Source organism: Gymnodraco acuticeps, unplaced genomic scaffold, assembly GCF_902827175.1.
Source record: "Gymnodraco acuticeps unplaced genomic scaffold, fGymAcu1.1, whole genome shotgun sequence".
NCBI classification, from domain to species: domain Eukaryota; kingdom Metazoa; phylum Chordata; class Actinopteri; order Perciformes; family Bathydraconidae; genus Gymnodraco; species Gymnodraco acuticeps.
In genome coordinates this window covers 1,378,008-1,391,148 of record NW_022992216.1, presented here as the reverse complement: position 1 = coordinate 1,391,148, position 13,141 = coordinate 1,378,008, and the positions used below count along the sequence as shown (strand labels likewise).

The window sequence follows — 13,141 nt, the reverse complement described above, 5'->3', positions numbered from 1 at the left end:
CAAAGCAAAACACACAAAAACTGACAAAGTGTTCCAACTTTCTGTTGCCCTTTATTCAAACAACAGAAATGCATTCGCAGAATGCCAGATACCCTCTTTTTTCTCTGATCTCGTTTAAGAAGGTCCACATGTCTTCCATATGTTCAAACCTAAACTTGAATGGCTCCAAGATTGCCTCCATCTCATCCTCGTCACATTCGTCAGGTTTTTCCTCCCAAAGCTTGACAGCCTCTCTTAGCTATTCCTAGCTTTCTAATGATATCAGGATTGTTCAGTAATCAGTACCGCACATCTTATTACTCAATTCAACCAACCAAGCTAGCCATGTTGTCGATCCAAATCCATACCATATTATTTGATTAAGTTACAGTATGTAGGGCAGGCCTACTTATATTTCCAAGATAATACAACAGTACACTAGCATCATGCTAAGTGCTGGTTAGCATCACAGCATATACGCTAACCTTAGTTCAATTAGATGATCAGCTTTGGTAACACAAATCAGTATTGTTACCGAGCCTGATAATCTATTGACCTATCTAAGCTTAACGTTATTACAACAGTAGAGTAGGCCTGGTTGCAAACGGGACTATAGGCCAACGTGTTTATAGCATCATGCTAAGTTAGCATTTAATACCACAAACATTTTTACCACATACAACTATTATTTACTTTATTAACGCTTAACGAGGTTGGACAGTCGATGTTGTACTTTGATAACGTGACAATTGTGTGTTAAGAAAAATGACATTACAATAAATATAAACATGCATCTCTGGAAAATACTATTACCGCTGTTTCAACTTGTTGTTCGGCCATCGTGAAAGAACGAATGACTTATTCTGCAAGGATTTATAAAAGCAGCTGGAATCCCTTAAATTGCATTACTGCCACCTACAGTATGTATTTCTGCTGAGTGTCATTATTCTATTGGATAAAAAAAGTTAGGAAACGCCCCTATACGATCCGCCCCTATATGATCCGCCTCCTTGCTGCGGTCTGCAGCCAGACCCATCTCTGACAGTGGAGGTCTGCACCGGAACTGTCCTGACAGTGGAGGTCTGCAGGCAGACCCCTCTCACTTTTGAGAGAGTGAAACGTCACAGATTACCCGGCATGCCTGAGAAGTACCCGTATGTGCACTCATAGAGCATGCGCAACTTTAACCAAAATGCTCGTTCACATCAAGCACGTCAATTTGCGTACACGTAATAGCACCGTGCGTTCATGACAGCATGGTAATGGATTGTTATTATGATGGATTTGATATTAACGAGGTGGCAGTTAGCAGCTAGCGGCTAGCTAGTAATTATGCTAATGTTCACATCAATCGTTATGTACTTATATTACGCTGTAACAGGATCTAGTGATATCCAAGCAACAGAGCTTCATTTAGCATGAAAGAATTATTGCACTGTATATATATATATACAGTGCAATAAGCTTCTTAGTGCAATAATAAGCTACAGGGACGTTAATCTACGTCGTTAATATTAACTTTATTTAATACAACATTTACGGTACAAGATTTACATCATACAGCCCATGTAGTATAATATTTTACAAATGATGAATTACAGCAAACATGTGCAATATATCCATTATTACAGCTCCGTGGGCTGGCAGTAAGGCGATATGGGTCCGTTGTTATGGTGCATCCATGGGTAAAGATAAACGCATGTAGTGCTGAACACGGAACATGAACGTGCCGGGCAGCGCGGTCCCGTGGGTTAGATGCGCGTTCATAATGCAGAGGGAAATAACTCTCAGAATAACGTTATCAGCACATTTTTACAACTTGAGGAACGAATGTTTTTAATAAGGGCTATACAAGTGTTCATACTGGGTAGTTTATTTAGTTTAAAAAAAATTATCCAACGATTTACAGACCACTCTTTCCCAATGTAAGTCAATGGGAAAAAGTGTTTCCGGGCCCAGCAACCTAAAGGAAGTGTAGTACCGCCGTTTGGCCACAACGAATAGTCTCATCAGACTCCGGCGCACTTCCTGGGGGCTTGGTGTATCCTCCAAGCCCCCAGGAAGTGCGCCGGTGTCTGATGAGAATATTTAGTCAAATTACATTTGACTAAATCATAATTTTACAAAAAGCGAACTTATCATGGGTTTGATATTTTATCCAAGCTTAGACGCAGGAGACGATAAAGGTTAGCTTAGCAAGCAGATGGTTAGCTTACCTTGAAGCTGGAAAACAGCTGTCTTGGCTCTGTCCAAAGGTAACTAAATCCATCTACTAGCACCTCTAAAGCTCTAATAAACATGTGGTAGGACAAGAAGCCAGGCTTCCTTTTTCTATTTGAAATGTTATGCTAACATGACATCTCTTTTCTCCATCTTCTAATTTTCATACACATGAGAATGATGTCAATGATGTCGTCTAACTCTTGGAATTTTAAAAAAGCTGGAGAAATCATCTGTGGGTGTTTGCACCTGCTATATCTGACTCTTATCTGTAGTGCCCGGAGTCTGTCTTTTTATTTATTTTTCCTCCCAAACCCCATCCCCTCAGGAAGCCTTTGCCTCCTGTCAGGTCATCATTGTAAATAAGAATTTGTTCTTAATTGATTTTCCTGGATAAATAAAGGTTCTACTACTACTACTACTACTACTACTACTGTATATGGATTTCAATGACTAATTTTTTACGATGTTGTATTTTAGTGTTGCCTCTGTGTTTAGTGTCCTGTCTGTCTGTAACTTTGTGTGGTAGTGTTACCACTGAACAGGTCTCTCTTGAAAATGAGACCTTGTGTCTCAATGAGATTTTACACCTGTATAAATAAAGGCTAAATTAAAAACAAATTAAAAAAGGTTAGATTAGGAGCTTATTTGCAATCTGTTTAACTCAAATTGTAGCTTTTTTTTTAGTCGTCTTTGGGTTTTCTTTCCAGCTGCTAAGTATTCTCAATTCTGTCAAACAGGACGGTAATGATGATGATGTTTCCCTGGTTTGTTAGCGTCAATTTCTGGAGTTCAGTGCAGATAAAAAGGACTGTGATGTAAGAAAAGGTCACGTATGCTATCTTCATGGATGTACCTTTGATGCTGACCATTAAAGCAGAGGTTTTCGGTGCGGTTTAAACAGAGTTAGAGGGTCCTGATTTATCACCTCTGCGGGGCCACAGTGTCAGAGCGGAGCACATGTAATCGCAGAGATTCGGTCAGGGAAGCCGGATGGTAGTGATTAGATTAACGGAGGCTGCTGGGCAATGTAGAGTTTCTAATCGAGTTGGTTGGACTCTTTTGTTCATTAGCTGTGTGTTCATGTCTTACAGCGTTTCCAAGCCTGTCAGGCTCTATCACTTTTATGTGCTTCACGCCCATGCATTCATTGCCTCATACATCACAAACACACATGTATGCATCTTTATGGATGAACAACAAGGTGTTCATTCTGGCAGTTATGTTGCAGTAATGTGGATGCCTCATGACATCAATTGAAGGTAATTGCAGCAGATAAACAGTGTTTACATGCCAATAAACAGACATAGGCACACTTACACACAAGTGGATGCAGATGTGTTGTATACATAGAGCCTGCATGTGTTCTCTATATTTCTGCTTAATATAGAGAGTACTCATATTGCAGTGTTTTGCAGCAGGTTATTTCCCGTTACACATCAGCTGCATCATCTGATATGCATATATAATATCTGTCCCGATAAAAGATACATTTCCTGTGTCTGCAATCACTGACAGTATTTTTAAAATGATTACATAGTATAACTCAGGGCAAGGAGTGGAAGATTAAAACCGAACCAGACAGGGTTGGAAAAACAGCAGCCAACAGGGTGATTTCAATACAGATAAATAGGATTGAATCACATCTCTATTCTTGAGAGAGTAGAGTGGGTGCACTGCTAGAAGAGTTAGCAGAGGATTAGTGTTGGGTAGAAAGAGTTATTATGTGAGGTAAAAACAAAGCAGAACAAAATAAGATAAGACTTGAAAACTGTATGAAGTGGATTTGGGGAATGGATGAAAAAGTGGTTGAATACTTAACAAATATTTAATGAAGAATGCTATGAAAATAGTGAGCATGGTAAAAAACAGTTAGTGATTTTTCGTGCATTTCTAGGGCTGTGTAGACTTTTAAAACAGGAAGTACTCGGAGTTGCTGTCGATAACTGTAGTGTTTCCTCATAAGGTCCCACAAGGCTCAGTTTCATTCAAATAGTTTTTGATAACCCTTGGCCATGAGATAAAGCAGTGTTTCCACCACATAGTATGACTTGGATCAATTCAACTCAATGTAGGTCTTCTTTGCTTTTCCCTGTTTTTCACAGCAGATTGTACACTTACAGTGTGGGCGAGTAAAGCTTGAAAACAGGAGAATGTCTGAGTTATTTCATTTGGTACCAAACAGATGAATGTATTATATTAAGGCTTTGTGTACGCCGTTGTTTGCTAGCTGCCAATTTTTTAAATATGCAAAGAGTAACTTTTTTTTAAATGCAGTTATTGTTGTGGAAATATTTTCCAAGGCCCATAACTTTGACCCAGTGTATCAGTTCAAACTGTCCTGACTGAGCACAGGCACCTGTAACCTTGGCTGCTGTGCTCTCAGTGTTTTGTCTCCCTGTTCCTGCCTGTTGGCGTCAGCTGATAGAGGTGTTATCATTCTATCTTGTTATGCAGCATGTTGATGATGCTCTCTGAACTAGCTAAATACATGGGTCTGGGGTAGAGTTCTTCAGAATTGACGTGGCAACTCTACCGTGAAGTCAGAACCTCTGACTCTTGGACTTGTGATGTGAATCCTCCGGCCGTTAACTCCAAATAAACCATCATGTGTTTGACATCAAAGCTACTGCTCTTCCCGTGTCTCCTTCCTGAGTCGGTGACTCCCCCTTCATAGCTACACAGAAGTTTCCTCTACAGTTATCTACGGTAGTTTAATATATTTAAAAAAACTGGGACTGAAAACAGCCCTGGGCTCTGACCCAGCCCGCCAACCAACACGGGGTCTAGCGCTATTTGTTTAAGTACCTATGACGGGTGCCTGCGTGCACTCATACGGTTGTTGCTGGTTATGCAGTGTGCTTTAACGATTTATACATTGCACATTTCTTCACTTCTTGAAACTCCTTCAGCATTTAAGGGCAACAAGATTGATACATCTGCAGCCTCTGAGATGTGCCTCGCCACAGAGGGCAGTATCTTATACGCACAGCCGGCCATATCCTCATTAGATCTGTGCATGGGCTTTGGTACATTGAAAACTAAAATGCAAATGTGCACCCCCTTGCACTAGTCATGGAACTGCAAGTGTCTGCAGCAGCAGTGTACAATGCCCTAATCCTAACTCATAATACTTTTGAATATATCATTACTTGGCGAGTAAGTACCAAATGTTTGCATTAGCGCTGTGCGCTCTGAGTGTGAAACTCAAAGGATGATGTTAAATTAATGGAAAAATAAATGTATTAATACGTGCCAGCCGTCAGCCGCCCTGGACTACTGGCAGTTCTTTGATTGTCCAAAACACATAGATGGCTAGTACGCACTGCCCTTGACGATGGGAGGTTGACAAACCTTTCTAACCACTCCGGTCTCTGCAATATCTAAAAAAGATACCAGGCCCCTATTCACAACTGTTTCTGATTGAAAACTAAAACAGTCGCACCAAGCTGAGTAGAGTTGTGCCCTACCATGCAACAAAAAAAACATGGCTTAATTATATTCAGAGATGACTGAGTCATCTCATCATTTGGCTGCGAGTCATCATGACTCGCAGCCAAATGTCTTATTTAGTGTAAAGAATACAGAACTCTGGATGGACTCTGCAATTGACTACTGATAAGACTCAAAAAACCCACTTGATCACTTAAAAAATAACCTGAAACTCCAAAGGTATTTCACAGCTGAAGGCCTCCCAAGGACTCGCAAGTCATTACTGGTAATGTTGCAAATAACTATCAGGGAAGAAGAAGACATGGCAGGTCAAGGGAAAGTATTTAAGTCATAACCTTTAAAAGTCAACTGCAGGAAAACTCTGGCTCTTTATAAATTAATTAATCAGAATTATCTGAAGATGGAAACCTTTATTTACACATCACTTGTATGTGATATTGGAGTGTCTATGTGAATGTGCCTGAATGTGTATTGTGAAGTCTCAGTGAGACACTGCTGGAGTTATCTAGGTCAGAGTGGATGAATTTTTAATTGTACTATATCGAGCTACAGTAACAAAGGCACATAAAAAGCTGAAGAAAGCAGCTAATCTTATCAGGTCAGAACCAGCGCAGCAGCACTTATTTGGTTTTTCTTGTTACAAATGGGATTTATACAAATAATTGAAAATCAACCTCAAGGCTACAAATGTACACTGTCAGTTTAACTAATTCAACAGACACACAAATGCAGCTACACACAACTTTAACTTGCTGAAGCTTCTGTTACATACTAGGCCAATAGGAAGGGAGTTAAGATTCATGTTCTTAGTCTTAGACACTGGGTAAAAACATTTCTATAGGCTGTGTGAGATAATGCATTTTTAGCTTTTACCTGCCAAGACAGCAACTGTGAACACCCTGCCCCACGCCCTCCTGTTTCAATGAAGCATTAGACAAATTGTTTGTAGCTGTAGGGGATGCACCACTTGAGCTTCAGATTAAAAAATGATTTGAAGTTGCAAGCCCCTGGTAGATGCAGATGCTATCATAAAGCTGCAGTGGAACCCAGAGCAACAGAAAGTGATCTTCACTAACGGCAGAATGCTAACATTTTATGCAAAGTTGTTTTTCATGCGTTCCACTACGAATTTCCAGCAACAACCTTTTAAGGCAGCAAAACTACTTATACATTACATTATTACATTGCATTTAGCTGACGCTTTTATCCAAAGCGACTTACAATAAGTGCATTCGACCAAGAAGATACAAAGTTGAAGAAAACAGAATCATATAAGTACATCAGGTTTCATAGAGCCAAACCATTTTAACCATTTTAAACCACTCGAAGTGGAGTCGAAAGAGATGAGTTTTCAGTCTGCGCCGGAAGATGTGCAAGCTATCTGCTGTCCTGATTTCAATGGGGAGCTCATTCCACCATCTTGGAGCCAGGATAGCAAACCCACGTGTTTTTGCTGATGGGAACTTGGGTCCCCCTCGCAGTGCGGGTGCAGTGAGCCGTTTGGCTGATGCAGAGTGGAGTACACGTGCTGGGGTGTACGGTTTAACCATGTCCTGGATGTAGGAAGGGCCAGATCCATTCACAGCATGGTACGCAAGTACCATTGTTTTGAAGTGGATTCTAGCAGTTACTGGAAGCCAGTAAAGGGAGCGGAGGAGCGGAGGAGCGGAGTGGTGTGGGAGAATTTAGGAAGGTTGAAGACCAGGCGAGCCGCTGCATTCTGGATGAGCTGCAGAGGTCGGATGGCACATGCAGGTAGACCAGCCAGGAGGGAGTTGCAGTAGTCTAGGCGTGAGATGACGAGAGCCTGGGCCAGAACCTGCGTCGCTTTCTGGGTCAGGAGGGGACGTATCCTCCTGATGTTGTAAAGAGTGTATCTGCAGCAGCGGGTTGTTGCAAGGATGTTTGCAGTGAAGGACAGTGTATTATCTAGGGCCACACCCAGATTATTTGCAGTCTGAGTCGGAGAAACAACAGAGGGGCCGATGTTGATTGTTAGGTCAAGAGTGGGACAATCTTTTCAAGAAAAAGCGATGGTGAGCAGACATCCACTGAGAGATGTCAGCTAGACAAGCAGAGATGCGTGGGTTTCAGAACGTGGAAAAGACCAAATGAATTGAGTGTCGTCAGCGTAGCAATGGTATGAAAAACCATGCGAGCTAATGACAGATCCGAGCGAGTTTGTGTATACATGTGTCGGATGGTACGCAAATAACGTATCAAAAGTTGAAATAAGGGACAGAGTTTTGGATCCACCCATTTGGGTCCTATATATTGGAAGTAAACCAACCAAACCAACCAGGGAAAAGATAAGATAAAATAAGATGTACTTTATTAATCCCAATTCAGGAATTATTTTTTATTTTAGTGGCAAATCAATGACAATTTATTATGAGATAACTCTGCCCTTAAAGGTGGGGTAGGTAAGTTTGAGAAACCGGCTCGAGATACACTTTTTGTTATATTCCATGGAATGCTCTTAACATCCCGATGGCAATGAATATCTTAAGTGCTTTGACACAAATCCATTAAAAAATTTCATCTGTGGAAGCCGTAGTACTGTAAAAAGCACGACCAATCATTTGAGCCGGCCCGGCTAAAATAACTGGATGGCCTACCTGCCTGTCATCCTTCCATCTGCACAAACTTATCTCGTTCGTGTGTGTTGGAGGAGGGGCTCTGTAAGGAAGTGGCAGATTTTTTTCCGGTTGTGTATTTTGAAATTCTAGCGCACTCGAGCTGGTTTCTCCAAAATTATCTACCCCACCTTTAACACAAGCACATACAACAGTAACTGGGGAAATGTCCAATTCCTAGTCCACAAGAATTTTCCAACTATAAAAAAAGTCTTCCTAACGCGACTTAATAGTCAAAAGTAATAAGCCTAATGTCAATCAAAAAGTCAATACATTAAAAACAATGCATGGCAAAAAGAAGAAAGAACATCAAGTAAGGAATCAAACTTACCGGCTCTGTCTCCAAACAGACAAATCTCTTCCAATCAATTTCCTCTTACTTTAATTCCCAGGCCAAGCCCCCTTACACCTGTGGGGAACAGCACACCTGATTAGTGGGAGGAGCCACATTTAGCAGGACAGAGAGTGACACTGCATCAGGGAATATAAACCAAATATCTTCAGGTCAAAGATCTACGCCATCTCCATCTGTGGACTTTATACTACGTCTTCTATAAGCATCTATTAATGCTTTGATAATAGACTGAATCTGAAATCCTATATTGATGTCATTTAGCATGTCTACAGGATATTCCATAATTAACTCCGTTCATGTTCATGTCATGAAAAATATTTCTCCCTCAGTCAAAGCATACCGGCCCCTGTCCGAATCTGTAGCCTGTTATTGTCTCATTATACCACATTGTGAATGGAATTATAGTAAATATTTACGGCCCGTCCACACGGCGGCATGCGTTGAGGCTTCAACGCTTCTGCCCATTCACTTTGAATGGGGTGACGTCACACTTTGCCGAACTGCATTGTGGTTCCGTCGCTTCACTTTGCTCGCGTTGTTCGCTTCAAAAGTTGAGCAATGTTCAACTTTTGAAGCTTCAACGGAAACGTCAGCCAATCAAAACATATGCCAGTACAAGCTCTAGCCAATGAAACCGTGTGCTTGTGTGTCCGGGGCGGGAGATTCATGTGATTGGTTGTTGGTCGAGTTTCAGACACGCACGCCGCCGTGTGGACGCTGCGATACTGTAAGTTGTCATAAACACTGTTATGCCAATCAGACAGAGTTGATCAAATACAGCGGTTTATCAAACCATTGGACAGATGATGTCACTGTACCTCCAGTCATCATTAATGGACGTCGCTTTTAAAATGACCACTCCGAGGAGAGGATTTCAAATTTTCCCAAATGCCTGTTGCTTCACTTATCTCTCCTCGGTTCCCCCTCCTCGACTCGCATCTCCTGTGGGCGAGACTAAGACGCAAGGAACCGAGGAGGCGCAAACTGGGAAATGAGAAAGGGCTTATGTGTTAGATTAAATTGAAATGGGAAGATGTGCATTTATTGTCCTCGGATTCTTTGAACACAGTCTGTGAACCGCTACTGGTAGCTCGCGATCGAAGTGTTTGAGACCCCTGAGCTAAAGACAATAAAGAAACACTAAATAAAACCTAAACATTTAAAAAAAAAAAGCAAATGTCAGCCAATAAAGACAAAAAAGGCAATAATTAAGTCAGCTGAATCTTAATTGTTTCATACAGAACCTCATATATGTTTGTATTTACATCGGTCTGCTTGTCACAAACACAATGGCTTCATACTAATGAAATGTCAGCATGAATTGACCTCCATGTCCCTCTTCCTCTGCAGTCCTTGCTGCTGATCCGTACGGAGATGGTGGTGACCCAGAAGAAGCTGGGCGACTTCTGCGAGGCTCTGAAGCAGTACCTGAAGAACGTCTCCACTCAGAGAGACTGCTTTCAGTAAGTCTCAACACATTTCACAAGTGCAGAGTGCAGCCTCCATAACCATTATCACTGTAAATATTTATTGTGGTCCATTTTCAGTGTCAGGAGTCAGGACCTTACTGTTTTTCACTTTATTTCGTGCTACCTCACATATTCCCCTCACTGGTCATGCATTGAGTCAGTATTCCTTGGTTACACACACACAAAAACTTTTCAGTGAACCTTTGAGTTGACTTTTCTTCATTATCCTTTCAAAGTTAAAAACATCTGTAATTCCCCATGCTGTCTACCCAATTGCACCGGTATTATAGCCTGATATACACATACTGTGCTTTTTATAAAACTCCTGCGCCTCCTACTCTGAGCCTCAGGATGCTGTGCAACAGTCTAATATCCAAAGAGATTTCTCTAAATCCCAGACTCAATATGCGGCATGCATAGTCAGTCATATTCTGCATATGCCCTTAGCATTACCTCAAGGTTCCGCCTCTCCTGCATTTCTTTTATTGCGTTGTGGAGTTTGTACTTTGAATTTAAATTAAGTCTTGTAGAAAACACAAAATGAAATAAAACTGCGGTCGCACTTGTGCGCGCAGTGATGAGCGGGCCCTCGCGTCCGTGCGCCTGTCGGGGAGGGCAGCCGGTCGTCCCGGCGTCAAGAGCGCGCGAGTCCTGGGAAATTAGCCGTTTCTCATTTCTATAATTTTCGCGTCCCAGACTCCCAGGTCCTCCGGCAGCGACCCGGAAACGGATGTCGGCGCGCCGTCTCGAAGGAAAACAAATTTCTCTAAAGGCTCCTCGAGGATCGATTATCGAGGAGGCTGTCTGGAGGAGCCGTAACCGAGGATACAACGATTTAGAGGAGAGAGGAGAGAGGAGTGTCTCTAGAGGAGCTATAACCGAGGGTACACTGAAGTATTCTCCTGAGATGATTTCAGCCAACAGTGATGTTTAAAAGAGGTGTGACGCATGGCTGGACTTCTGTCAAACGAAGTACAGCTCTGCAAACTGTTCCCGTTGTGATTATAAGTTATTTGAGATGATCAAATGTGCATCAGACTTTCTGCCCTTTACCGTTTGTTTACTCACTAATCGCATGTCCCCTGGATGTTAGGTGATGTTACAGTGAGAACAGCTGCTGAGGTCAGTGCAGAAAGCAGAACAGTGTGTATAATATATATTGCTCAATAATAAATGTAACAGGCCTACATTTCACACTTTATCTGTAGGCTTTAGGAGATATCTACAAATAAACATTAGGGTTAGGGAGTGTATAGGTGTCTGTTGTAATGAATATGCCGCCAGCAAAGGGTGTTGTTGGACTAACAGTAGGTGTGTGTGTGTTTGTGTGTCTGTTTGTTTGTGTGTGTGTGTTTGTGAGAGTTGATGTGCCAGGCAAACAGGCAGGCCTCAGTAGCTTATCTGACATATAATTGGTCAAAAATGGTACATTCTCTGTTAGCCTACGAGATCCCCGTTTGAGCGAAGGACTATTCCTTGTCAATGTAGCATGACATTGGATATGCGCTGAAGTTGTCCTGGATTGGAATTTTTCCGATCATTCCCCTATGAGGAGTTTGCAGAAATGTCCTTAAAATGAATGAAAAACGCACATTTTTGAAAATGGCCGACTTTGTCGGGGGCGGGGCTAATAAAAGCCAATTTGAAATATGTCCGCAATCATAAGAGCAATGTGTATACAGTGTTTTGTGAATATCGGAATAACTATATCCGAGTAATTTGGAGTAATTTGCGACATGTAAATCGTCAACAATTGTGTATTCGCTGTTAGCTTACGACCTCCACGATTGAGCTATCAAAAATGTTCTTCTCAATTTAGCATCATATTCGATAGGGGCTGAACTTGTCCTGGATTTGAATTTCTTCGATCATTCCCCTAGGAGGAGTTTGCAAGAATGTGCTTAAAATGCATAAAAAACGCACATTTTTCTAAATGGCCAACTTCCTGGGGGGCGGGGCTAATGGAAGGCAATTTGAAATATGTGTGCAATCATAATAGTAATGTGTATACAGCGTTTCGTGAATATCGGAAAAAGTATATGCGAGCAGTTTGGAGCAATTTGCGCCATGTAAATCGTCAAAAATGGTGTATTCGCTGTTTGCTTACGACCTCCACGAGTGATTTTTCAAAAATGTGCTCCGCAATTAATTATCACATTGATAATGTTGTGCTATCTTACAATCAATATAGTAAATGTGAGGTAAAGTGTGTTGCCAATGTAACCGGTTAGAACTCGAAGTTGCGATGAGCTCTTAAAATGTATGGAAAGGGTCTTAAAAAAGGCCTTAAAAGGTATTACATTTGACTTCAGGATTCCTGCATATACCCTGATTATGCTAATTTAGAAGAACAAAAATGTTGGCGGAGCTTAGGGTTCCAAGAGGATTATTTGTAGAGCAGGTCCACCCGGATATGTGTGCAAAATTGCAGGTCATTCGGAGTTACGGTGCGACTTTGTAAATGTATTCCAAATTGGGATTTTGATAGGTGGCGCTAGCGAGCAAGTTGAAATATTTTAACCCATTGACTCCAGAATGTTGTAAATGTTACCGGTTCGGGCGTCCGTGCAAAATTATACAACTTTTTAAGCGTCCTAAAGCCCTCAAAAGCAGGAATGATGGCTCCAGAATGTTGTAATTTTTACCGGTTCGGGCGTCCGTGCAAAATTATACAACTTTTTAAGCGTCCTAAAGCCCTCAAAAGCAGGAATGATGGCGACTAATAAGAATAATTCCACCAATAACAATAGGTTTCCTCGCACTTCGTGCTAGGACGCCGTTGGGTCCTAGCGCTCCGTGCTCGGGCCCTAATGATTCATGCAGTGATCACTCTGGGGCTGCACCAAAGAAATAACTTATTGCGAATTTTACTCCTATTGTGATCTGGGAATGATCAATTCTTCAATAATATTCTCATATTAGTTAAATGTATATTTCAATTATCATGGTTTGATTTCAAGAGTCCCTAGTATGCTTTTTGGCTATTGCCTTTCCTATAGTATGTTATATAGGAATGTGTGCATGTACAT

At 41.5% G+C, this 13,141-nt stretch overlaps 1 protein-coding gene across 2 annotated transcripts in view; it reads left to right on the top strand.

Moving 5' to 3' along the window:
- necab2 (N-terminal EF-hand calcium binding protein 2) overlaps nucleotides 1-13,141 on the top strand; it is a 196,551-nt gene that overhangs the window by 162,442 nt on the left and 20,968 nt on the right. For both annotated transcript variants that reach the window (XM_034205911.1, XM_034205910.1), the window contains one exon: nucleotides 9,994-10,106. In XM_034205911.1, coding sequence (XP_034061802.1) covers nucleotides 9,994-10,106 — 113 coding nt within the window. The remainder of the gene's footprint in view (nucleotides 1-9,993; nucleotides 10,107-13,141) is intronic.